Source organism: Bos indicus x Bos taurus, chromosome 1 (genome assembly GCF_003369695.1).
Source record: "Bos indicus x Bos taurus breed Angus x Brahman F1 hybrid chromosome 1, Bos_hybrid_MaternalHap_v2.0, whole genome shotgun sequence".
In the NCBI taxonomy this organism is placed as follows: domain Eukaryota; kingdom Metazoa; phylum Chordata; class Mammalia; order Artiodactyla; family Bovidae; genus Bos; species Bos indicus x Bos taurus.
Genome location: NC_040076.1, coordinates 152,721,285 through 152,747,968, shown reverse-complemented (window position 1 = coordinate 152,747,968; position 26,684 = coordinate 152,721,285). Strand labels below are relative to the sequence as shown.

At 49.8% G+C, this 26,684-nt stretch overlaps 1 protein-coding gene across 5 annotated transcripts in view; it reads left to right on the top strand.

Moving 5' to 3' along the window:
• RFTN1 (raftlin, lipid raft linker 1) overlaps positions 1-26,684 on the top strand; it is a 226,136-nt gene that overhangs the window by 161,989 nt on the left and 37,463 nt on the right. For all 5 annotated transcript variants that reach the window (XM_027549562.1, XM_027549536.1, XM_027549530.1 and 2 more), the window contains exons 6-7: positions 2,019-2,222; positions 16,152-16,267. In XM_027549562.1, the coding sequence (XP_027405363.1) occupies positions 2,019-2,222; positions 16,152-16,267 (320 nt within the window). The remainder of the gene's footprint in view (positions 1-2,018; positions 2,223-16,151; positions 16,268-26,684) is intronic.

Sequence of the window (26,684 nt, the reverse complement as noted above, 5' to 3'; positions counted from 1 at the left end):
AAAGCACTTGCCGGCTGCCTTTTCCCATGGCTTCCTGAGTCAGGGAAGTGGACCGAGAAAGTACTATGGGGTGGGGACGAGGCACAGGCCAGTGCTGGTTGTTGGAGAGCCGGGTGGCTGTTTGTGAAGACGCGTCCCCTCCTTCCTCATTGATTCTAGCCCCTGGATTGCTCGAAACGGCTGACAGCAAAGTCTTTGGCCCAGAATTGCTCCCTGAGGTCTCTGCTGGCACTTACTCAGGTGGGTAAGTGCCACCTGAGTGGAAAGACTCTCTTTGTCCCAGAATACAGTCGTCCTGTGAGATAACTTGAGATGCTATGTGGAGAAACGTTTTTGGTGTGAAAATGCCTCACCGTTTGCTCCTGTTTGTGGCAAATGGTAACGGTGTCCCTTATGGTCATGAAGCTCCATTTCCTGTTTAAGCACACTTATCTAGATAAAGGAAAGTGGATCCATTTTCAAAGGTCATGTATTTGGAGACTGGAAAACTGGGAAACAAACATGGGATGCAGTGTCCCAGAATGTGGGGTCCAGGCAAGGTGTCTCCTACAGGGAGTGTGTGGGTGTCCTTTATCCTTTTTGCTAATGTCAGCCATTGTTTATGACCTTTAGAATATTTTTTTGGAAGGAGGGTGGGGATTTTCTTATCTGAATTGGTATTTTTGGCAACCAAAGCATGTTCCTGAGTGGCCTGTGTAAGCAAAGCTTTTTAAGCGGGGTGAATTCTTGGTTGCTCGACTAAATTGAGTAACACAAAAATAGACCTTCAGCCTTAGATTGAAATTCCAGGTATTTGCTTCCGGAGGCTGAGGCTGCTCACTCGTGGCCGGCCGCACGTAGGGCGGGAGGCAAGGGTCAGCTGCCGGGTGGCAGTGAGCATCGATTTTTACAGAGCCCAGCCATAAAGGAAGGCCGGGGAAGCTGCGCCTTACTCTCAGGGCCCATTGGCTGTTGGAGCAACCTTATCACTCCACGCAGGAACCCTCATTTACTGGAGCGAATTTATTTTTACATTTCAGTGATGTATTTTTGATGTCCTTGATTAAGTATTATGCGTTCGGCCCCAGGAAACACCACTGCAGTTTATAAATAGTGAATTCAGGGAGGTGCAGAGCTCCTGGAATTACGGCAGTATTTTTGATTTTATGTGCCTCTGTGCATTTCCTTTAAAAGAAAAAGAAAAAACAGATCAGCTCTTGCCCCAAAACATGTCTGCTTTTGCTTCTAAAATACCCCTTTGTATGAATTTCTAGAAATGTCTACTATATCCTTCTTTCAAACACCTAACCATACAAATTGATCCCGGCTAACAGCTGTTCATCATATGTCATATTCAGAACTGAGTCCTGCTGACTAAAAAACGCACAGCGTCAGAGTTGCGAGTTAAGTTTTATTGGGGACAGAATGAGGACTTAGCCTGGGAGACAACATTTCCGATAGCCCTGAAAAACGGCTCCAGGGAGGTAGGAGGAGAGGTCAGTGTAACATACGATTTTTGTGAAGGAGATGTGTGTGGTCAGTCACACCTTTTGGGTAGAGGCTTGCTGCCAGCGACAAGGAGCAGATGTCACCAGGAACGATTTTAGTCCTTTTCTCGATTTGAGGAGATACAAGAATTAGGCTCATAAAATGCTCTCTTGAAAATACCTATCTAAAGGCTTAACCTGCCAGTTTTTCTCAGAGCACAGAGTACCCCTTTCCTGGTCTCCGTTCGGAATGCCTCTCGGGGTATTGAAGGTCCGTGGCTGCAGTGGCCGAGGACTTCATCATCATGGGCGCAGATGACAAGGGCCGGCCTTCTGTTGGCAGTCCCCGTGGGACTCGGCCTTCGAGGTCCGTGTCACTTTCAAGGCTGCCTAACGTGCTGCTTGGGTCTTCCTGTTAGGCGACATGCAGCCTAGCAGAAGGCTGGCCTGTGATGCCCTGCCTGCAGGTTCCTGTTAGTCGCATCCAGCCCGATAAGGCAGTTTGTCACTGTTTAACCTCCCGTCTCCCGTTCTCTCTATGCATCCCCGCAGAAATGGAGATCTTTGCCCTTTTCAACAAACCGAAGAGCCATCAGAAGTGCCGGCAGTATTACCCTGTCACCATTCCTCTCCGGGTCTCCAAGAACGGCCCAACGGTCTGCGGTCTGGACGCCAACTGGCTGGAGCACATGAGCGACCACTTCCGGAAGGGCGGCGTCCTGGTGAATGCCGTCTCCTCGCTTAGCTTGGTCCACGGTAAGGACCACATCCCCACCCCACCCCCCATCAAGTGGCCCTCCTGAACTCTGCTTCTCACGCCTGTCATCTCAGCCCACCTTCAGAACCACCCTCCCCCAATTCAAGTAAGTTCCGCGGGTTTGATTTCAATTCACACATCTGGAGGAGTCGTCCACAAAAGCCCACACTGGTGCTCGCCCAGCCCCTCCAGGAGTCAGCCAGGTCTATGCTAACACCACAGAGAAGGGGGGGGGCAGTTTCATTTCATCATGGTGGCCTCCGTTGAGATTGCTTTTAAAGGCTTTTAAAGAGATTATTCCTGGGGTTTGTTAATTACCCCCTAGGATCCTGCCGCTCTGAAAGTGCAAATTGTTTGTAGACATCATTACAGTTTGAAGTAACAGTAGCAGCACCTTGGAATTAACAGCAGAGGAGTGAACTGAACAGCTGGGTTTCTGTAAACTCCGTCGGGATGCACGCCGCTCCCGGGTCTCACTGCACCCAGCGGCCCTGCCGGTAATGGGTTCTCTCTGGGGGTTTGCTGCTCAGGCAGCAATATTGGTGTCAGCTCCTCTGAGGCAGAGAGAAAGCTTGCCCCAAATGGGTAAATGTGTCAAGCAAAGAAGGAGTTTTCAAGCTAACACGAAGGTGGGTTGAGTCGCTAGGGTGCATCGAAACCCAGAGACCATTTGGGGCGTGGGGCCAGCCTGCCAGCGCGTGTGGATCTTGAGGGCTGCCAGTCAGCAGGATTCTTGAGCAAGTGAAATGTAAAGTAACACCGAATCCGTTGATCCCAGTGAAACCTGGCAGGGGGCACCGACATTGAGCAGTTTTCTCTCTAAAAATTGGCAGAGTCAGGAACAGAGATTGGATTCTGTGTTATTTGCAATCCTTGAGCTGCTAGCAAACATCCCTGGAAGAGGCATCGGTCTGAATTCTGAGTGTCTGTGCGTGTAGTCATCCAAAACCTCAAGAACGTTGTCGAGTACGAGCCAGTCTTGTCCAGTGCAAGTCCTGTGCCACTGCCCAGATAGCAACGTCTAATGGTAACGAGTCCACGGAGCAGCAGCAGGCACTGCAGAGTATCGTGGGCCACGGCCACTTGTGGATGGAAGCAGGATATGAGATAGGAGATGAGTGGGCCACTGGGACTTGAAGATGTTCTATATCTGTGCCACCAGCCACGAGTGGCCACTGACCACTGGGGATGTGGCAAGTAAGCCTGAGAAACTTAATTTTTAATTTATTTAATTTTTATTAGTTTCCATTTCAGTAGCCATATGAGGCTCTCAGCTGGTATATTAGTGCAATTCTAAAGCGTATTTTCTTTCTTTTTTAAATAACTATTTGTTTTCACTGCGCTGGGTCTTCGTTGCTGTGTGCAGGCTTTTTCTAGTTGCAGCAGGCGGAGGCTTCTTCTAGTTGGGCTTCTCTGGGTGTGTGGGCTTCGCTTGTTTCAGAGCACGGGCTCCAGGGTGCGCAGGCCTCAGTCCCTGCAGCTCGCGGGCCTTGGTCCCTGTGGCTCGCGGGCCTCAGTCGCCTCGCGGGCCTCCGTCCCTGTGGCTCGCAGGCCTCGGTTGCCTTGCGGGCCTCGGTCCCTGTGGCTCACAGGCCTCGGTCGCCTCGCGGGCCTCAGTCCTTGTGGCTCGCAGGCTTAGTTGCCCCACAGCATGTGGAATCCTCCTGGACCAGGGACGGAACCTGAGTTCCCTGCCTTGGCAGGCGGATTCTTAACTGCTGGACCACCAGGGAGTTCCTAGAGTATTTTTCATTAATACAACTAAGGAAGAGTCAGTTCCGTCCCCTGGCGACAAGGTCAGTAATCTCCCTGGGCACCAGGAGGCCTTCCCTGGGTGCTGGCAGAGTTCTTGCAAGCTGGGGGCTGTGCTGGCTGGCTGGAGACGCACCATCCAACCCCAGGGCACGTGCTCAGAGCAGACGGTTACAGCCTTGTTCACTGGCGTTGGAGGGCCCGGCGGGGACCCTTTGCCTCCTGCTTCTGCCGGGACACCCGGTCATGCCTCTCCGGGCACGCAGCGACGGCTCCTTTTAGCTCCTCCTGGGGCCAGAGAGGCTCTGTGGCTACGCATGGTTTTAAGTCTCCGCCTGGGAAACTGAGGGTTGGTTGTACTAGCATCTTAAAGATGGGCAGGGAGGCATGGGGGCCAGGAGCCGCCCGGGCAGCTGCTGGGCCTGCTCCACCTGGGGAGAACTGGGGCTTTGGAGGGGAGGTTTTGTCTTTGTCCCTTTGCCTGTCAGGGGCCAGCCAAGCCCCTAGAAGACACCACGAACATGCAAGTCTGTGCAGCCTTCAGTGCCTGTCTGGCTGTCGAGCTTCAGCTGTCCAGGCTGCATTCTCACCTCCAATCCTCCCCTCGCCTCACTCTCCAGCCTTGAGTCCAGAAACAGACAGCGCATGCAGTCTTTCTTCACATCTGACTTGAGTGTTAGAAATGCTGTTACAGCCTCCCTTGGCTTCAGCTGCATGAAATCCAGCCTTCCCGCCTTGAAGACAGAACATGAAATTTTCTCTGGCACGTGAGTGGGAAGCCTTGCGCTGAGCCCGCGGCATCTCCACAGCAGGGCTGCCCTCGAGTCCTGCTCCCCCGGCTGCGTGTCCCTGTCCCTGGAATGCATGCAGACTCCTCACGTCAAAATGAATCTAAACCCACTCAACATTCCGACAGGCTTTCTTCCCGACGATTTTGATGGGGTAGTTTTGATGGGATGTTTTGGGGGTGACCTGGGAGCAGAATTTACTGGGTGAGGGAGTTTCTGCCCTGGAAAAGCCCAGGCTTCCCATTGGCCAGGGAGGAAATAAGTTCTTTTCCCAGAATTTAAAAAAAAAAAAAAAGCAAGCTAATCATCATTATAATAGGAACCTATTTCTAGTAGGATAATTAGTGTCCTTACAAATAAACCTGGCAGAGCCGGGAGCACGTCTTTAAGCTGTTCACCATCTGGGAAAAAAAGCACCAGTCTTCTGAACTGGATATTTGTGCTTCAAAATATTTTCCACAAAGTTATAAAATGCCTGAGAACTTTGTCCCATAAACTAGGTGATGTTCAGCTCAAAAAGTTCAGTTCAGTCACTCAGTCGTGTCTGACTCTTTGCAACCCCATGGACTCCAGCACGCCAGGCCTCCCAGTCCATCACCAACTCCCAGAGTTTACTCAGACTCATGCCCATCGAGTCAGTGATGCCATCCAACCATCTTATCCTCTCTCGTCCTCTTCTCCTCCCACCTTCAATCTTTCCCAGCATCAGGGCTTTTCCAGTGAGTCAGTCAGCTCTTCACATCAGGTGGCCATAGTGTTGGCATTTCAGCTTCAGCATCAGTCCTTCCAATGAATATTCAGGACTGATCTCCTTTAAGATGGACTGGTTGGATCTCCTTGCAGTCCAAGGGACTCTTAAGAGTTTTCCAACACCACGGTTCAAAAGCATCAATTCTTCGGCACTCAGCTTTCTTTATGGTCCAACTCTCAGATCCATACGTGACTTCTGGAAAAACCATGGCTTTGATTAGACGGACCTTTGTTGGCGAAGTAATGTCTCTGCTTTTTAATATGCTGTCTAGGTTGGTCATAACTTTTCTTTCAAGGAGCAAGCGTCTTTTAATTTCATGGCTGCAGTGACCATCTGCAGTGATTTTCAGATCAGATCAGTCGCTCAGTCGTGATCGACTCTTTGCGACCCCATGAATCACAGCACCCCAGGCCTCCCTATCCGTCACCAACTCCCAGAGTTCACTCAGACTCACGTCCATCGAGTCAGTGATGCCATCCAGCCATCTCATCCTCTGTTGTCCCCTTCTCCTTTTGCCCTCAATCCCTCCCAGCATCAGAGTCTTTTCCAATGAGTCAACTCATGATTTTGGAGCCCCCCCAAAATGAAGTCTGTCACTGTTTTCACTGTTTCCCCATCTATTTGCCATGAAGTGATGGGAGCAGATGACATGATCTTAGTTTTCTGAATGTCGAGCTTTAAGCCAACTTTTCAAGAATCCAGTTAAGACTCCTGTTTTTGAGTCTTTACCTCACAGCACACAGAAAGGCTTGTACTGTCCTCGTGTTTGAGCTTCTGCTCGTGCCTCCCAGGCTCCTGTCCTGAGAACGAGCAAATGTCCTGGGCTGGGGAGGCTGTGCTCTTGTCTCTGGGGAACTTCCAGTATGGATTAAAGGGGCGCCTGGTGATGGTCCCAGGGCCCTGGCAGTTCCCGTGCGCTGGTGCATTCTCAGGAGCCCACATACCAGCTCATCTGGCCTCGGGTACCGTCGTCGTGTCCATAGAAATGGAGGCACAGAGAGGTTACGTCGTTGCTGTGGGTCCTCGCCACTGATTGGCAAGAAAGAGGTCAGAAGAAGGGGAGAGGGGAGTAGAGGAGGAAAGAGGAGGCGGCTGCTGCGCTGGCTAGGGGTTGAGCCCGTGGGGAGAGGGGAGCTGCCCTTGGCGAGGAGGGAGTCCCGGGGATGCCCAGATGGCAGGATGGCCAGGCTTGCAGAAACACTGCAGCCAGTGAGATGAAGGCCAGACTCCATACTTCTCGAGGGTGGGCGATGCCAGCGGGGTGACCCTCTGCGGAGCTGGCGGCTGCTGGGGACTTGGGCGGGTACCAGAAGTCTGGGGTAGGGAGACCCACCCAGAGCTTGTTTCCCACTAAGGGCTCCCAGGCCTGCGGAGTCCCAGCCGCCATCACTGGGGGAGGGGCCGCCCTCTGGGTGGGGGGAGGGGCCGCCTCACTGGGGGAGGGGGGAGGTCCCGCCCTCGCTGGGAAGCAGCCGCTGCCCCGTCCTTGCCCCACCGTCACCTCCCTTTGTCCCCCTGGCCTTGGCCTTGCTCTGCGTCCCTCTTGCCCTCACCCGTGGCCCCGTCCGGGCCCTCCCCTTTCTCCTCCCTGACCCCCTGACCCCTGACCCTCTCTCTACCCCCAGCCTCTTCTCCCTGCCCTCACCCTCATCCGGCCTCTTGCCTCTGGCAGCATCATCTCTGTGTAGCCTATATGTACTTGTCCCCACCGTTTCTAAAATGTCCTTTGCAGCCCGTTGTCCAAACCAGATTCCAGTCCAGCAGCAAGCGCCACGTACAGTGACCACATCCTCAATTCTCTTTGACCTGAGGGAGCTCTTCTTCAGGACCCTGCCTTCTTCAAATTAACCTAGCCCCTCAGACTGTCCCGCATTCTGGATTTCTCCAGCCAGTGCCTCATGGTGGTATCTTATTTCTCCCACCTCTATCACCTATAAACTGGAATTTAGTTCTAAGACCTTTTACTAGGATACATTCCAGATGCTGTTGTGCTTTAAAAGCTCTGTCACATCGGGTGACACGTGGTACCTGGACGGCCCTCCTTTCCTGCCTCTGAAGTTTGGGTTTTCCTTAAGACTCTCTGATGCCCCAGCTTCATGTCATCCAAATAACATTTGGTATTTAGACCACATTTTTGATGCCTAGAATAAGCCAGATTGCCTTATATTTGCAAAATACGTATGTAAAAAACATGTGCATATTCCAAATAAAATATACATAGGGACACATATTGTAGGCAGACATATTTTTTTACCTTTTTATTTTGCACTGAGTGTAGCTGATGAACATATTTTTTTACCTTTTTATTTTGCACTGAGTGTAGCTGATGAACATATTTTTTTACCTTTTTATTTTGCACTGAGTGTAGCTGATGAACAGTGCTGTGATAGGTTCAGGTGAACAGTGAAGAGACTCAGCCATACATAGACATGAGCTGTTCTCCCCTAAACTCCTCTCCCGTCCAGGCTGGAGGCAGACATATTTGCAAGTCCCTTGGCAGAGCCTGCTTCCTATGCTTCTTAGTGTCCCAGTGTGTATACCCTGTGGTCTATATGCAGAAAGCAAGCGATAAAGGTTTTCAGGTGCTGCTCGGTGATTGAGTGCTGAGGAGGGCCGGGTTGGGCTGTGCCTCCCCAGGGCCCTGCAGACTGGGGGAGCAGCGGAGGGTGAGGTTGCAGCGTGTTCACGGCCACTCCCTTGGCCGGCCGCAGGCTCCAGGCATGTTGGCTTCATGTTTGCAGGCATGGCTTCTATTTCAGAAGAGCTGCTGAATAAAGCAGAGGGTTTCACTAAGATTTCATTTAGGCTATGAATGCATTTTCTTCTCTATCCACGGCATGTCTTTAACTAAATGTTTTCCTGCAGTATAGCCCACATAGAGACACCTACACAGATCCTGAGCTCAGTGGGTTTTCACAAGGTGAGTGCACCTGTGTGACCAGCCCCAGATCAACAAACAGAGCATCCCAACCCATCAGAGTCGCTCTCACGGCCTCATAGTGCCTCTCTCCAGGCAACGGCAGTGCTGGTTGGAAGCGTCATGGATGGGCGTGAACTTTGTATGGGTGGAGCCTGCCCTTCTTGTGTTTGGCTTCTTCCCATCATTCTCTTTGTGACATTCATCCCCATTTTTACACATCATTCAGATCATTTTTTCTCACTGCTGTATGTGCTCTCTTGTGTTGATAGATACAGTGTATCCATTTACAAGCATGTTCTTGGTCTTTGCTCCCTGTGGGAAAGGATGGCTTCTGCACAGCTTTGGTCCCCAGCAGAAGCTATAAGGCCATCTCACTGCAACTCCACTGGGATGCACCCAAAACACACAGGCGGGGAACACAGCCTCGTGGTCAGAGCACGCCCACTCTACGAGACCAGGCTCTGAGGCTGTCCGTCACCCACCACCGGCCAGAGAGAGCTCTGGCACATCCTTGTGGTAGCAAAATTCTGTCAGCTCTTGAAAAAACAAAGGCTTTGGAATCGAGCAAACCACATTTGGATCGAGATTGGCCCTTGTGTACACTTGAATGTGGACATGTGACTTCAGTCCTGTAGCTTCCTTCCATGTTCTCACCACTCAGAGGGAAACATAAGTCTTGCAGAACTGGGGAGAGGATTCACTGAGAAGCCATGGACGTGCCTGGCAGAGGGCCTCCTAGCCGGCATGCACCAGATCAGGGCACTTCCTCCCCATCTGGGCATCTGGTCAGGGAAATGACACAACTTGCAGTCTGACACTTCTGGGCACTGAAGCGGGGTTCCGCCTGCTCTGGCTTATTCACCGCTTCCAACAGGGACTGCAGAAGGGAAGGCAGGCAGGTTGAGAGCAGCTGTGAGGGCTGGAGGAGCCGCAGAGGCGGACGCTGTGGTGTGAATCAGGAGTGGCACGCACCGTTGCCCAGATGGGGTGATTCTATTTGCAGGGGGGTTGCATATCCGTATAACCCGGGCAGGTAGGGCTGAGAGGTTGGTACAGGCCACTCCTGGAACCAAGGTGGTGCCATGATTGCCATCCTGGTAGGGAGAAGGGATGTCGGGGCAAGAACATCTGGGATGCTAGCGACACCACCATGGGTAATTTGGACTGTCTTAGCGTGTTGTTGGGTCGGCTCAAAAGTTCCTTCAGGTTTTTCCATAACATGTTACACACAGAGCAAATAAACTTTCCAGTTCAGTCACTCAGTCGTGTCCAACTCTGCAACTCCATGAACTGCAGCATGCCAGGCCTCCCTGTCCATCACCAACTCCGGGAGTTCACCCAAACACATGTCCATTGACTCGGTGATGCCATCCAACCATCTCATCCTCTGTCGTCCCCTTCTCCTCCCGCCTTTGATTTTCCCAGCATCAGGATCTTTTCCAATGAGTCAGCTCTTCGCATGAGGTGGCCAAAGTATTGGAGTTTCAGGTGCAACATCAGTCCTTCCAATGAACACCCAGGACTGATCTCCTTTAGGATGGACTGGTTGGATCTCCTTGCAGTCCAAGGGACTCTCAAGAGTCTTCTCCAACACCACAGTTCAAAAGCATCAATTCTTACACTCACCTTTCTTTATAGTCTAACTCTCACATCCATACATTACCACTGGAAAAACCATAGCCTTGACTAGACAGACCTTTGTTGGCAAAGTAATGTCTCTGTTTTTCAATATGCTGTCTAGGTTGGTCATAACTTTCCTTCCAAGGAGTAAACGTCCTTTAATTTCATGGCTGCAATCACCATCTGCAGTGATTTTGGAGCCTAGAAAAATAAAATCAGCCACTGTTTCCCCATCTATTTCCCATGAAGTGATGGGACCAGATGCCATGATCTTCGTTTTCTGAATGTTGAGCTTTAAGCCAACTTTTTCACTCTCCTCTTTCACTTTCATCAAGAGGCTTTTTAGTTTCTCTTCACTTTCTGCCATAAGGGTGGTGTCATCTGCATATCTGAGGTTATTGATATTTTTCCTGGAAATTTTGATTCCAGCCTGTGCTTCTTCCAGCCCAGTATTTCTCATGATGTACTCTGCATATAAGTTAAATAAGCAGGGTGACAATATACAGCCTTGACGTGCTCCTTTTCCTATTTGGAACCAGTCTGTTGTTCCATGTCCAGTTCTAACTGTTGCTTCCTGACCTGCATATAGGTTTCTCGAGAGGCAGGTCAGGTGGTCTGGTATTCCCATCTTTTTCAGAATTTTCCAGTTTATTGTGATCCACAGAGTCAAAGGCTTTGGCATAGTCAATAAAGCAGAAATAGATGTTTTCCTGGAACTCTCTTGCTTTTTTGATGATCCAGTGGATGTTGGCAATTTGATCTCTGGTTCCTCTGCCTTTTCTAAAACCAGCTTGAACATCCGGAAGTTCACGGTTCACGTATTGCTGAAGCCTGGCTTGGAGAATTTTGAGCATTACTTTACTCGCGTGTGAGATGAGTGCAATTGTGTGGTAGTTTGAGCATTCTTTGGCATTGCCTTTCTTGGGGTTTGAATGAAAACTGATCTTTTCCAGTCCTGTGGCCACTGCTGAGTTTTCCAAAGTTGCTGGCATATTGAGTGCAGCACTTTCACAACATCATCTTTCAGGATTTGAAATAGCTCAACTCCATCCCCTCCACTAGCTTTATTCGTAGTGATGTTTCCTAAGGCCCACTTGACTTCACATTCAAGGATGTCTGGCTCTAGGTGAGTGATCACACCATCGTGATTATCTTGGTCGTGAAGATCTTATTTGTGCAGTTCTTCTGTGTATTCCTGCCACCTCTTCTTAATATCTTCTGCTTCTGTTAGGTTCATACCATTTCTGTCCTTTATCGAGCCCATCTTGGCATGAAATGTTCCCTTGGTATCTCTAATTTTCTTGAAGAGATCTCTAGTCTTTCCCATTCTGTTGTTTTCCTCTATTTCTTTGCATTGATCACTGAGGAAGGCTTTCTTATCTCTCCTTGCTATTCTTTGGAACTCTGCATTCAGATGCTTATATCTTTCCTTTTCTCCTTTGCTTTTCACTTCCCTTCTTTTCACAGCTATTTGTAAGGCCTCCTCAGACAGCCATTTTGCTTTTTTGCATTTCTTTTTCTTGGGGATGGTCTTGATTCCTGTCTCCTGTACAATGTCACGAACCTCCGTCCATAATTCATCAGGCACTCTATCAGATCTAGTCCCTTAAATCTATTTCTCACTTCCACTGTATAGTCATAGGGATTTGACTTAGTTCATACCTGAATGGTCTAGTGGTTTCCCCTACTTTCTTCAATTTCAGTCTGAATTTGGCAATAAGAAATTCATGATCTGAGCCACAGTCAGCTCCTGGTCTTGTTTTTGCTGACTGTATAGAACTTCTCCATCTTTTGCTGCAAATATAATCAATCTGATTTCAGTGTTGACCATCTGGTGATGTCCATGTGTAGAGTCTTCTCTTGTGTTGTTGGAAGAGGGTGTTTGCTATGACCAGTGCGTTCTCTTGGCAGAACTCTATTAGCCTTTGCCCTGCTTCGTTCTGTACACAAAGCTAAATTTGCCTGTTACTCCAGGTGTTTCTTGACTTCCTACTTTTGCATTCCAGTCCCCTATAATGAAAAGGATGTCTTTTGGGGGTGTTAGTTCTAATGAACTTTTGGGCCAACCCAATAAAAGGAGAATAGTGACATTTTCTAGTAGAGCATACATCGGCCAGTTGTCACGACGTGTGTGTTTCAGGCTGGCCTTGGCAGAGGACTGGCACCGGGGTGGGCTGGAGGGAGCTTGCTTGGCAGGGTCTTCATGTCCCAGGGGCTGCAGAGGATGAGCAGTTTTCTCACAGCATTTACCTCTTGGGGGAGCGGGCGAGTCTCCTTTTCCCACACCCTCTTGTGTATCATAAGCTTGGAGAGTTAAGGTGGCCTTTTGCCCAAAGATCGGCATCAAATATTTATACAATGCCGGGGTGAACAGCTTCCTGTGCACAGTAGGGAAGCAGCTTTACTTTAATAAAAAATGCAGTAATAATGGAGTGTTTTCCATCGATGGAGGTGAGTTAACCTTTCTGCAGGCGGAGCCTCACTCTGAGAGCGACCTTTCAATCCCAGCTCGGAGCGTGCAACAGCGAGGCTGAGCCGAGACGGTGATAGAGAGACGGACCGGGGGCTGAGGCCGTCCAAACAAGGCGCTCTCTCAAAGCCCGGCTGTCTGCTCTCTGTGGCTCGTTGACTTTTTCCTGTTCCAGATGACCAGATTTTGACAGCCACTCTGAAGGTGCTGGGCAGTTAAGTGCGTGAATCAGCACTCTGGATTCAGGGCGGAGCCGTGGGCTGAGAGGCTGGAGGTGGCACCGAAGGAGGAGGGTGGGGAACAAGGGCCTGGTTTGTTCCCGCTTCCCGCCCCCAAGCCTGGACCACACAGCCCTCCTCCCTGTGGGCGACGGAGGGGAGGCCAGGCAGGGGTTAGGAGAGCAAGCCCCTTCCCTCTGTGGACCTCAGCTGTGTCACGCTGGGCATTCTAATACTCGGAGGGCGTTTGGCACATTTAAAGGACTTGGAGGCTTACCGGTAAGGAGATCTGTAGGAGGAGACTTTGAAAATTGGGTGTAATATATTTTGTAGAAGCCTTTCAGGCATGTGTGCTGTGTTGATACAGTGCTGAAGGGTCAGTGAGTATCTTCCGGTCCCAAGCACTCCCCAGGTCAGGACTAGGGAAAGCTTTATTCACGAGGGTCCGTAGGATGTCCCTAAGCGGCACCGTCTTCCGCCTGACCTGTGTTGCCCAAAACTGAAAAAGTGAGCCAGACTATTGCCCATGTTTGTCCTGGACCCCAAAAGACTTATAATGAGGTTCAGCCGAAGAGTAGTTCTGTTCTTTGTTGCTCACCTTAGTAAAATGTATCTTAGAAGGACATTGGACTTGGGAGGAACTTTTCAGCAGAGCAAATGAAAGAAGTAAGGTTAGTGCTTTTGCTAAGGGTCGTTGATAACAGACTATTGGTTTAGGAAAGAAAATTAATAGCAGAGCATGGTACTGATTAACCCACAGGGATCTTACTGGAAATGGAGTATTGTTTTCTCAGGTAGGAATAATATAAGAGGCTACTGTGCTCCAGGAATTCCTCTCAGAGCCGTGGATTGTTGAGTTGATCAGGCCCCTCTCTCACTCTGGAATAATCAGGAATATCCCCCAGGTATTCTTGGTCTCGAACTTCTCAAGTTTTGATCAAGCCTTGTAACGGTCAGTTATTGCCACGATGACGCTGTGTAACAAACCACTCCAAATCGCTCGTATTTGCACGTTGGCTGGAGCAGTTTCTTTGAGACAGCTGGGCCTACTCTCAGGTCTGAGGGTCATCGGATCTAGGCTGTGCTCCAGTGGGGCAGGCGAGCTGGGGCATGTCCTCTCAAAGTGGCCCAGACATGAGATCACGTTCAGCCGTGCCCGTGTTCCGCAAGCCTCTGCTTGCATCCCATCTGCTGAAATCCCACTGGCCGAGCAAGTCACCTGGGTCAGCCCCTGGTTGGCTGGTCTCCTCCCCACCACTAAGCTGACTCGGTCTTGACTCTCTTCTCACGATTCTGCTGCTCATCTGGCCCCTGGTGGGCCCTCATTCAGTCTGCAGTCTTAGTTGAGCTGTGTCTTCTCCCGTGAACTCTCAAACCCCGTGTTCCCATGCGGCTGGCTTGCAGTTAGTTCATCTCTCTCCTCAGAGTGGAGCGTCCTGCTCTGAGAACTTCGGTCAGAAACAGCGGCACGGTTTCCTCCAACTCCACACACCTCCTCTCCTAGCCCACTTTGTATTCTCATAGCATTTACTTCCTTGGACATTACGTCATCATCTCCCTGCAGGGGGAAGCTCTGTGGGAGCAGGGTCTTAATTTATCACCTGTGACCTCAAGGGCACCTGGTGCATAATAGGCTGAAGGAGGCAGGGTCTCTGGAGTGAAAAGAGGATGGACTTTTGTCTTTCAGGCTTCTTAGACCTTGCTAAGTTGGTCTCTGGAAAGGTTGTGCAGTTACAATTCCCTTCAGTGCAGGAAGCTTTTTCTGTACCATGAAGAGTGGTAAGCAGGGCCATCCATCTATTTGTTACTTATTTTGTTGTTTCAAATAAGACGCAGGTTTCTCATCCTGATGGCTTTTTTGGTTTTGCTCGTGAGGTCTGTTGGAAGTCAGGCGCTGACGGTCACTGTGTGTGTTTATCTGTCTGTCTTTTTGTGACTGCTGGACAGTGCAGGCAGTTTCTGAACGCCACTGTGACTTGGGGCTTTCTGGATTTGTCCCCCTTCCCTTCTGGATGAAGAAGAGATCATGTTCTTGTGTGAACTGCCCCTTTAAAGGAATTGTCCTTTATACCATTAAACACTTTTTATGTCTGTTGCCGTAACCAACCGCCGTGGACCGAGTGGCTTGAGCAGTAGATGTTTATTTTCTCATGGTTCAGGAGGCTGCACGTCCATGGTCAGTGGGCTGGCAAGTTCTGTTTCTGGTGAGGTCTCCTTTCCTGACTTGCAGACGGCCACCTCTGTGTCTTCCTATAGCCCTTCCTCTGCACATGGTTGGGGGGCTGGGGGGCGCTGCTCCAGTGTCTCTTCCTCTTCTTCTAAGGACTCCATGCCTGTTAGACTAGGGCCCAGCCTTATGATGTCACTGAACCTTAACTACTCCCGGAAAAGATCTGTCTCCAAATATAGTCACTCTAGCGATCAGAGCATCAATGTCTGAGTTGGGAGTGGAGTTGGGGACGGAGCTCAGTCCAGGCGGGTGTGACAGAGCAGTGATTTGTACAGTACTGACCGGCAGGAACTCTGTGTCCCCACTCCCTCTTCACAGATAAGAGGACAGGCCCCTGAAAGGGTCATTTTCATTTTCCGACACAGCACAGGCCCAACCACCTGCTTCTGAGTCCATTCCTCTATTCCACACAGCCCTTCATCTAAGTGGATCCAGGGCATTCAGGAGCCATTTACTAAATGCACCTCCTTGAAGGTCTTCTGCAGGAACGAGGATCCTGGGAGTATTTTTCTTGACCCTCTCATTGCCTGAGGCAGTTCTGAGTCGTTTCGTGTGTGTGATGTAGGTTTGATGAATTATACAGAACTCAGAACCTTACCATTGATATGCCCAAGGAAACGTTTTCAGTGGTAAGTCATTTGGAAAAAGTCCCCCTTCCCCCAGATTTCACCTCCTGACGAGAGCGTCCTGTGCTCGGCACGCACATCACACAGTTGTCAAGGAACCAGCGCCTGTGGATCTGGTCTGCGAACCCAGAGCTCCCGTGTTACACCCAGCCCCTCTTCCGAATAATCTCTCTCCCCTCCATATAGTTTTCTCCTAAAAATTGTCCCTGAATGACTGTGTTTCCCTCCCAAATCCATTCTCCCCAGTGCTTCCTGACGGTGGAGCGTGAAAAGGAAGGTAAACGTGTGAAATCAAATGGTGATTGCTAACAATGAGATTTGGGCTCATAAAATCAAGGATATTATTCAAAACCGCGAGGTAAATGAGTCTCATTCATTCTGATGGGGCTAGACTCTACGGCTGTATGTGCCTTCTTTAATTAACATGCTGAAAAGATGTTCTGATTGGGATTATTAATGAATGCAGTGAACATTTTCGCTGCTTGTGAGGCTTCTGCCACAGACAGTTTACAGCAACCACTCCCCCATCCCCCCGCTTTTTCTTTCTCCACAGATTCCTTGCACGACTTGACAGATGGAGTATTCATCTTTGAAGCTGTTTCCACAGAAGACAGCAGAACCACGCAGGGCTACGATGCTATTGTAGTCGAGCAGTGGACGGTTCTGGACGTGAGTGTGGGGCTTGGCCGTGATGCTTTTGGTTTGGACCGTGGTGGTTTTATCCGCTCCCTCCTCCAAGTGAGGCTGCCCCTTGACAGCAGGTGGACTGCTGGACACCCTGAGGACCACTGTTGTCCTTGGGGACCCTCCTGTGCCCCCAAGGTGGGAGAGGGGCCCCCACTTTTCCCTTTTGGTAGAAAACACACATCGTGTGTGCCAGACCACCGGGCAGAAAAGATTCTTCTTCACTCGTCTGAGAGGTCTAAGTGACGTAAGGGAGGTAGACACATGGTTTGTGGGCCCCGTAATAATGAGAGCGTCATCATCACTGGAGCTTGACCCTCCGGCCCCCCTCTGACAGGAGGCCACAGAAATTTATACACCAGAACAAGTGTATATGCGCCTGTGCTCTGAACCTTCACGGTGAGTCTGTGAGTGAGTGCTGTGATGGCTTCTGTTTTACAGATGAGGAAACCGAGGCACTGAGCGGTTAGGTCCCTGGCCCGTTAGGTGCTGAAGGACGGCTTCGGCATGTTGACCCAAAAGGCCAGCAATCTGGGCTGTGGGCAGAGGAATTCCTCAAGCTGTGTTCTGCGGGGGTTTGGGAAGAGGTGGTACATTTCTGAGGTTTGCTGGTGTGGATTTTAAAGCTGTGAAACCGTGGACATTTTAGACCCGTCTCTCACCCACCCAGCACCTGGGGTGATTGAAGCTACGGGGCTGCTGTCTGAATGCTCTCAAGTCACCTTGGGAGCAGGCCAGGTCGGTGGGCTCAGGGGGGGCCCGCCAGATGGGACCACCTGTGCGACAGACGAGGAAGTGGCTCTCTGTGCAGAGTGGGGCACGGGGACCTGCCGGCCCTGTGCCAGCCGCTGCTGCTCCCAGCCCTTCAGCCTGCGGCCATCCTGAGCAGAGCTGCTGGGGGTAGCCTGCCTTGGAGCCAGGATGGGCAGTAACTGCTCTCAGGTGTGGCAGAACAGAGTCCACGGAAAAGCTGTGATGATCAGAAACGGGAATCCCAGCATCACAGCAACCGGGCCAGTCAGGTTGGGGACCGAGAGTCCCACGGACGTATGTAGAGAGGAAGGTGAGGAGTGGGTGGTGACCTGGTCTGCCAACCCCCTCCACCAGGGACCCCCACCTGACCTGGGTCCCCGTGGGCCTCCATGCGCCTGATTGGAAACGGGGTGTCAAGGAAGTGAGACTTGAGAACGCAAAGTCCAGTGTGGGCAGTTCATGTCCCCGCCCCCCTGTGGGGACCCTCCTCAGCTGTGAGACGGCGGTCCGTTCACCCAGCCCGCCTCTGAGAGTGGGTGCAGGCTCAGGGTGGTGGGACAGAGCGGGCGGCAGGTGGGCGATCTCAAGGACCATCCAGATGGGCCCGAGCTGGCCACCCGCCCCCACGTGCTGCAGCACCCACTGGGACACGGGGGCTGTGTCAACAAGTGGGGCGTGGCTACCGCAGAAACACACGCGCAATTTTGCACATGCGCGATTTTGCACATGCGCGATTTTGCACATGCGCGATTGGCGGCAGCACCATGGGGACCCGCGTCAAATCCCTTGTTCTCCGCACATTAAAATGGCTATTAAAGGCGGACTTTGTGGTTTCTTCAGGAAAAATGGCTAGATGACAGCAATCCAGAACTGTCTACGAAAGTGGTTCTCAGAGTGTGGTTCCCGCTTCAGCAGTGGCAGCAGCCCTTGATGAGGTGTTAGAAACGCAGATGCTCGGGCCCCACCCTGGACCCAGCAAATCCGAAGCCCTGGAGGTGGCCCAGGGTGTTTTGTTGTTGTTGCAGAGGGCGGGGTGGGCTTCCCTGGTGCCTCAGCAGGTAAAGAATCCACCTGCAATGCGGGAGACTCCGGTTCGATTCCTGGGTCCGGAAGATCCACTGGAGAAGGGATAAGCTACCCACTCCAGTATTCTTGGGCTTCCCTGGTAGCTCAGATGGTAAAGAATCTGCCTACAGTGCAGGACATCGGAGTTCAAGGTCTGGGAAGATCCCCTGGAGGAGAGCGTGGCAACCCACTCCTCCAGTCTTTCCTGGAGAATGCCATGGACAGAGGAGCCTGGCAGGCAACAGTCCACAGGGTCGCAGAGTCAGGCACAAGTGAAGTGACTTAGCACACATGCACAGTGGGTCTTAGTGCTGGGATGTGGGATCTAGTCCCTGACCAGGGATTGAATGCAGTCCCCTGCTTTGGGAGCATGGAGTCTTAGCTACTGGACTACCAGGGACATCCTGCCATTAGGGTTTTAACAAGCCCTCAAAGTGATTCTGAAGCTCACTCAGTTCTAAAGAACCAATGTCTGAAAGAACAGTACAGACGCTCCTTTCTCCAGACGTCTATGGTAATGTGATATTTGATGAAAGTGATGGGAAAAGCATCCCAATGATTCATCCTTCTTCAGTGTTGGCAGTATTGAGATTTCAAAACGTGACCTTGATGTATAACTGGAGGGAATGCCTACAGTCTGAAATATCTGCTAGAGGGGGATATGGTTATAAACTCAAATAAGGACACGGTTGTCTTTTCTTCCCCCTTGTCCATTTTTTAAATTATTATTATTTTTTTGATTGAAGTAGAGTTGATTTACAATGTCATGTTAGTTTCAGGCGTATAGCAAAGTGATTCAGTTTTATGTATATTCATTCAGTTCAGCCGCTCAGGCATGTCCGACTCTTTGTGACCTCATGACCGCAGCACCCCAGGCCTCCCTGTCCATCACCAACTGCCCGAGTTCACCCAAACCCACGTCCATCGAGTCAGTGATGCCATCCAACCGTCTCATCCTCTGTCATCCCCTTCTCCTCCTGCCCCCAATCTTTCCCAGCATCAGGGTCTTTTCAAAGGACTCAGCTCTTCATATCAGGTGGCCAAAGTATTGGAGTTTCAGCTTCAACATTAGTCCTTCCAATGAACACCCAGGGCTGATCTCCTTCAGAATGGACTGGTTGGATCTCCTTGCAGTCCAAGGGACTCTCAAGAGTCTTCTCCAACACCACAGTTCAAAAGCACCAGTTCTTTGGCGCTCACCTTTCTTCACAGTCCAACTCTCACATCCATACATGACCACAGGAAAAACCATAGCCTTGACTAGACAGACCTTTGTTGGCAAAGTAATGTCTCTGCTTTTCAATATGCTATCTAGGTTGGTCACAACTTCCCTTTCAAGGAGTAAGCGTCTTTTAATTTCATGACTGCAGTCACCATCTGCAGTGATTTTGGAGCCCAGAAAAATAAAATCTGACACCGTTTCCACTGTTTCCCCATCTATTTCCCATGAAGTGATGGGACCGGATGCCATGATCTTCGTTTTCTGAATGTTGGGCTTTAAGTCAACTTTTTCACTCTCCACTTTCACTTTCATCAAGAGGCTCTTCAGTTCTTCACTTTCTGCCGTAAGGGTGGTATCATCTGCATATCTGAGGTTATTGATATTTCTCCCAGCAGTCTTGATTCCATCTTGTGCTTCCTCCAGCCCAGCATTTCTCATGATGTACTCTGCACAGAAGTTAAATAAGCAGGGTAACAATATACAGCCTTGACGTACTCCTTTTCCTATTTGGAACCAGTCTGTTGTCCCATGTCCAGTTCTAACTGTTGCTTCCTGACCTGCATACAGGTTTCTCAAGAGGCAGGTCAGGTGGTCTGGTATGCCCATCTCTTTCAGAATTTTCCACAGTTTATTATGATCCACACAGTCAAAGGCTTTGGCATAGTCAATAAAGCAGAAATAGATGTTTTTCTGGAACTCTCTTGCTTTTTTGATGATCCAGAGAATGTTGGCAATTTGATCTCTGGTTCCTCTGCCTTTTCAAAAACCAGCTTGAACATCTGGAAGTTCACCGTTCACGTATTGCTGAAGCCTGACTTGGAGAATTTTGAGCATTACTTTACTAGCGTGTGAGATGAGTGCAATTGTGTGGCAGTTTGAGCATTCTTTGGCATTGCCTTTCTTTGGGATTGGAATGAAAACTGACCTTTTCCAGTCCTGTGGCCACTGCTGAGTTTTCCAAATTTGCTGGCATATTGAGTGTAGCACTTTCACAGCATCATCTTTCAGGATTTGGAATAGCTCAACTGGAATTCCATCACCTCCACTAGCTTTGTTCGTAGTGATGCTTTCTAAGGCCCCCTTGACTTCACATTCCAGGATGTCTGGCTCTAGGTGAGTGATCACACCATCGTGATTATCTTGGTCGTGAGGATCTTTTTTGTACAGTTCTTCTGTGTATTCTTGCCACCTCTTCTTAATATCTTCTGCTTCTGTTAGTCCATACTATTTCTGTCCTTTATTCTATACACTTTATATATACTTTTCATATTCTTTTCCTTTATAAGCTTACAGAATATAGTTCTCTGTTCCTCACAGTTGGTCCTTGTTAGTCCCAAACCCCTAATTTATCCCTCTCCCCTCCCCTTTAGTTTGTTTTCTATGCCTGTGGGTCTGTTTTTGTTCTGTATATAAATTTATTTGTGTCTTTTTAAAGATTCCACATATAAGAGATACCACATTTATCTTTGGCTTACTTCAGTTAGCATGATAATCTCTAGGTCCGTCCATGTTGCTGCAAATGGCATTATTTCATCTTTTTTATGGCTGGGTAATATTCCACTGAATACACATGCACATCTTCTTTATCCATTCATCTGTCAGTGGATGTTCACCTTTGTTTTCCAAGGCACCCAGAATTGCTTCTTGCATTGCACCAAAGGGTAGACCAGTGTTTCTCAAACCTGGGCTTGTATCAGAATCACCTGGAGAGCTTTTTAAAAGGCAGATATCTAGACTCTTGCCCAGAGTTCCCCACTTCTGCCCGCTTTGAGAATCAGGCCCTGCTTGCAGGGGCCACGTTTGTGCAGGTCTTACCTGCGCAGCCCAGCAGGGTCCAGTCTGGGTGGACTTGCCTCTGATCCAGCGGTCGGAAGAGCTCTGTCAGACCCTCGCTGCGGCCCCCAGACGGCTCCTGCCCTGCACACGTGTGGGTATCGTCCAGCTCCCGACCGGGTCCTCCAGGCCCGGCCCCTTCCTCTCCTCCCCACCCTTTTGGCCTCTGGGGAGGACCCTTCCGTTCAAGCCTGGGCAGGGCCCTCTTGGCTCGTGGCTGGCCCTGCTTGTCTGGCAGCCGCTGTCCTGCGGGAAGCTCGCAGGGCTCTAACCGCAGAAGACCTCTGAGCAGCGCTTTCTCCCCTCAGAGCTGGGACTGACTTGTCCTTATCTGGCCCCTTTACTCCTGGACACGCTGATTCCTCAAACCCTGGCTGCAGGCATGCCTTTCTAATTCAGCCACATCTTCCTGGCCTTCCTCTCTCTCTCTCCCTCTACACACACACACACACACACACACACACACACGCACACACACACATGCACACACACACGCACACACTTTCGTAAGAAAACCTACCTGGCTCTTCACAGCTCTGCAGACAGCTTAGAAGGTTGCAAAGAGAATGTGGATTCTAGAATCTCCCCTGGGTAGGCATCCTGCTCTTTTATTTCCCGCCGACTGAGTGTGAAAAGGAAACCACCCCCCTGTCTGCTTTTCCATTTTTCACTTGTGCAAACGAAGACACCAGTAACCACCTCTCGAAGTCGACGAGAACAAAAAGAGATAATGGATTTAAAAGTGGTGAATGTCTATAGTAAGTAAATAGGGCTTGCTTTCTTCAGTCACCTGGGATCTTCAGTTAGAAAGATCCTCTGCCTGTTGTGTTAACCTTGTCCTAAAAGCACAGAGGAGGCTGGACTAGGGAACGTGTGGAGTCAGAGGCCAATATAATAATTGCATTAGTCTCGGTTGGAAACCCGCGGCCTAAGATTAAAGGCAGTTGTGAATGGGATGAAAGCCCATCCAGAGGGCATTTATAATGTGTGTTTTCTTTACGTTCTTTGAGCTGACTTAATCTACAGTCTGGAGTGTGAGCCGAGAGGTAAAGGTAATTCTTCGAGAGGAAAGGGAGATGGTGCCCAGACAAATAGGTGAAGAGGCAGCGGCGAGCGCTGGGCTTCCCTGTGCCCCGGCCTGCGGCCTGCCCGCCCACCAGAGCCGCGGCACCAGGCGCCGGGGGCCATGGGGCCTCTGCATCCGCAGCCCTCTCTCCTGCAGTGTCTGCGAGCTTCCTGTGGAACTTGCCACCGGAACTAAACCTAACACAGTAGGGAGAGCACCTTGAGCCGACACAGCTGGTATGGGAGCTGGTGGGTTAATTGAAAAAATCAATGCAAAGAGCCAAAGAATATCATATTCAGAGGGAAGGGCTGGGAGTTTGGGATTGTAGACGCAAACTAGTATATATAGGATGGATAAGCAGCAAGCTCCTACAGTATACCACAGGGAATTAGAGTCACTATCCTGTGATAAACCACAATGAAAGAGCATATGAAAAGGAATATATGTATGTACAGCTGAGTCACTTTGCTAGACAGCAGAAATCAGCACAACATTGTAAATCAACTCTAATGCAATTTTAAAAAAAGAAAAAATCATATTCACATCTTAAACAGTTTAGTATAAATATGTAAGTACCCATCCGTGCGCCAGTCTTTTTGAGTTTGGGGTCTGCTGGTTAGAATCCTGCTTCATCCTTTTATAAACCCAGGTGTGCTGTACCCCAGAGCCAGCGTCAGTGTCTTTAAAGTACAGGAAAGGGCTCTGGCTGCAGAATCCTTCTGTTTCCATGACTTTTTCCTGGTCTTTTCCAGCTCCACCCCCGACACACACACCTATCCCCACCCACCCCCGACAGTGGCCACAGTGGTTATTTTTTAAGCAACTGTCCTTTGTCACGTCTCTTCCAAGCGGTCTACCTAGTTTCCCTGGAAACAATTTTTGTTGCACTTCCTATCTGCTTTAAATAATTTAAATTAAGACACGGAGCTGTGGTAACAGGTCTGACTGACTTGCACAGGTGTGGGAACACAGAAGACGCACCTGGAAGTGCTCACCTTGCAGCGTCCGGGGTCTGAAGGGCCTTGTGGAGAGCCGCCTGCCTCCTGGGCTTCTCGTGCAGCTGGAGACCGGATGGGCTTCGGGGTTCCCTGTTCAGTTCAGTTCAGTTCAGTCGCTTAGTCGTGTCCAACTCTTTGTGACCCCATAGACTGCAGCAAGCCAGGCCTCCCTGTCCATCACCAACTCCCAGAGTTTATTCAAACTCAGGTCCACTGAGTCGGTGATGCCATCCAACCATCTCATCCTCTGTCGTCCCCTTCTCCTCCCGCCTTCAATCTTTCCCAGCATCAGGATCTTTTCCAGTGAGTCAGTTCTTCACATCAGGTGGCCACATATTGGAATTTCAGCTTCAACATCACTCCTTCCAATGAATATTCAGGACTGATCTCCTTTAGGATGGACTGGTTTGATCTCCTTGCAGTCCACGGGACTCTCGAGTCTTCTCCAACACCACAGTTCAAAAGCATCAATTCGGTGCTCTGCTTTCTTTATAGTCCAGCTCTCACATCTGTCCATGACCAGTGGGACTCCCCCGTTACAGCCTCTGAAGCCCCATAGGTTTCATCCTGGGAGGTGCTGTCGTCAGGGGTCTCTCCCCTCTCTACCTGTAGGTTCGATCTGCTGTTGAATTTCCTCCACAGCATCTCCTCCCTTTGGTTTCTGCCCTTTTTTCCAGCCTGCTGAGACATTTGTGATGTACAAATGTATCATCCTACATCTGGGGATCTTCCCAGCTCTGGCTTCTCTGAGCCTTTGTGTGTCAGGTTGCTCCCGCCTGCCTGGACTCAGGCAGACTGGCTGGAGGCCTCAGCCCTTTGGCATGCTGCAGGAACCTCTCCTCAGGCGATCCCAGCCCCCTCTACAGAGGTTTAAGATGGCCCTGTCATTCCACCCAGCAGTCCCCATCTTGTCCCTGAAGGACTCAGGAGAGGCTTGATAGGAGGCATTTCTGTAATTGGAACCACTCTGGGGTACCCTCCACCCACCCACCCCCGTACGACCCCCTGTTCTGCATGGACTTCTGCAGGCTTCTGGGGGCCCATCTCCTGATTCCATGGGCTCCCAACCATCCCTCTAACGGTCCACACTGGGATTTGCCAGGGAGTAACAGCAATGTCTGCAGTATCTAGAATTCAGCACCTTCTGCTTCAACAAAGACGCCAATATTTGTCCTTTTTAAACCATCTGGCTTTTTTTTTTTCACTGCCACAGTTTCTCCAAGATAATTATTTTGCTTCTGAGATCATAGCCTTTAGTGCCAACAACAGCAGATCTCGGCCTTATTTCTGTGATACGGGAGATTTTCCCGTGGACAGTCATTGCCGAGGAAGGACCAGGCCTGCCCTCCCAGGCGGCAGTTCCACTGCATCCCACCCAGAGCAAACCGCGGCGCAGCGGAGTCTGCCGGTGGCTGGGTGAATGAGACGTCTATCCTCCCAGCCTTCCCTTTGATCAAGGCCCTCACTTCCACCTTTGATAGTGACATGCCAGTGTGCTGAGCACTGTTTCCTTAAAATGGAATTCTTGGTTTGATGAATTTTAAATTCATCATTTAAAAATTTGAGGTTGCTTTGGAAGACAGGTTGCCAACTTCTGTGAAAAGTTTTCAACGCCCACCCCTACCCATGATTTTTGACATGCACACGTCACGTCCATCTCTTTTGGAAAAACACAGGCATTTGTTCACCAGAAGGCAGATACCAGGACATGGTTTCAGCATCGTTAGTAATGGGCAAAAGGAAGTAAGGCGTGTCCATCAGCAAGGGAATGGTTAGATAGAGGATGGTGCCTCCTGACTGTGCATGCGGTCATTCTGTACGAACTGACACGGAAGGAACTCTGGGAGACGCTGGTCACTGAGGAGACAAGTTGCAGGTTAACGGCGATGGTTACTTTTATGTGACAGCCTGGTCAGGCTGGGGTACCCAGTGGTTCGGTCAAACACCAGCATAGACTTTGCAGTGAAGGTGTACGATTAACGTTCAGATGAGTGGACTCTAAGTAGGTGATGAACCCTCCATAATGTGTGTAGACCTCATCCAGCCAGTTGAGGACCTCAAGAGCGGGCCTGCCCTGCAGAGCTGGACTTGCCAGCCCCCCAGTCATACAAGCCGATTCCTCTAAATCAATATCTCTGTCTCTGTCTGTCTAAAAGTCTGTCTCTGTTCTCTACCTGTTCTATTGGTTCTGTCTCTCAGGAGAACCCTGACCAATACAGAGATACCCTCACCAATGTGATACCTTAATGGGGGAAAAAAGCTTTACAAAGTAATGTGATGCATTTTCTGTGGGAATTTGCAGGCGCAGAGAAAGGCCTGGAAGGACTGCCATCAAGCTGGGGAGAATGGTTACATGTGACTGGGAATGGAAGGGCAGAAGGTGGCTCTACCCGTAATGGTTTAATTTTTATGTATAGAGTTATTCATTCACTTGAGGAATCAAAACCTTGTTTTTAGAAGATAGCTAGTTCTGTATCCCCACAGCCTTTCTTCTCTGAGGTTTTGAGACAGAGAGTGAAGTCGCCCAATCGTGTCCGACTCTTTGCAACCCCATGGACTGTAGCCCGCCAGGCTCCTCTGTCCATGGGATTTTCCAGGCAAGAATCCTGGAGTGGGTTGTCATTTCCTTCTCCAGGGGATCTTCCCAACCCAGGGATTGAACTTGTGTCTCCTGCATTGCAGGCAGACAGACTCCTTATCATCTCAGCCACCAGGGAAGTGGGTAAGGTGTGTTTAGCTGTATTTATTGAACCATTTTATACACCTAAGGCTTTAGGTGTATTTGTTTTCTCCTTGTGGAAACGAAAGTAAAATAGGAATTGAGTAATTCCACTTTCTATTGTCTTACATGTATTTTTTCTTATATAGCTTCTTGTTTTGAACAGAATTTTTTATACAAGCAGATTTACAAGGTTTCAGGTATATAGCAAAATGGTTCAAGTATATATGTTATATTCTTTTTCAGATTCTTTTCCATTGTAAGTCACTCCAAGATGTTGAATACAGTTTCCTGTGCTATGGAGTAGGACCTTGTTTATCTGTTTTATATACTGTAATGTGCATCTGCTAATTCCAAACTCCTAATTTTTCCCTCTCTCCCTTTTCTGTTTGGTAGCCATAAGTTTGTTTTCTATGTCTGTGAATATATTTCTCTTTTGGAAATGGCTTCATTTGTACCATTTTTTAGGTTCCGCATATAAGTGATATCATATGATATTGTCTGACTTCACTTGGTATAATAATTTTTATGTCCGTTCATGCAGCCGCAAACAGCATTATTTCATTCTTTTTTATGGCTGAGTAGTGTTCCACTGGGCTTCCCTCGTGACTCAGTGGTGAAGAATACACCTGCCAACACAGGAGACGTGAGTTCAGTCCCTGGGTTGGAAAGATCCCCTGGAGAAGGACGTGCCAACTCACTCCAGTATTCTTACCGGGGAAATCCCATGGGCAGAGGAGCCTGGC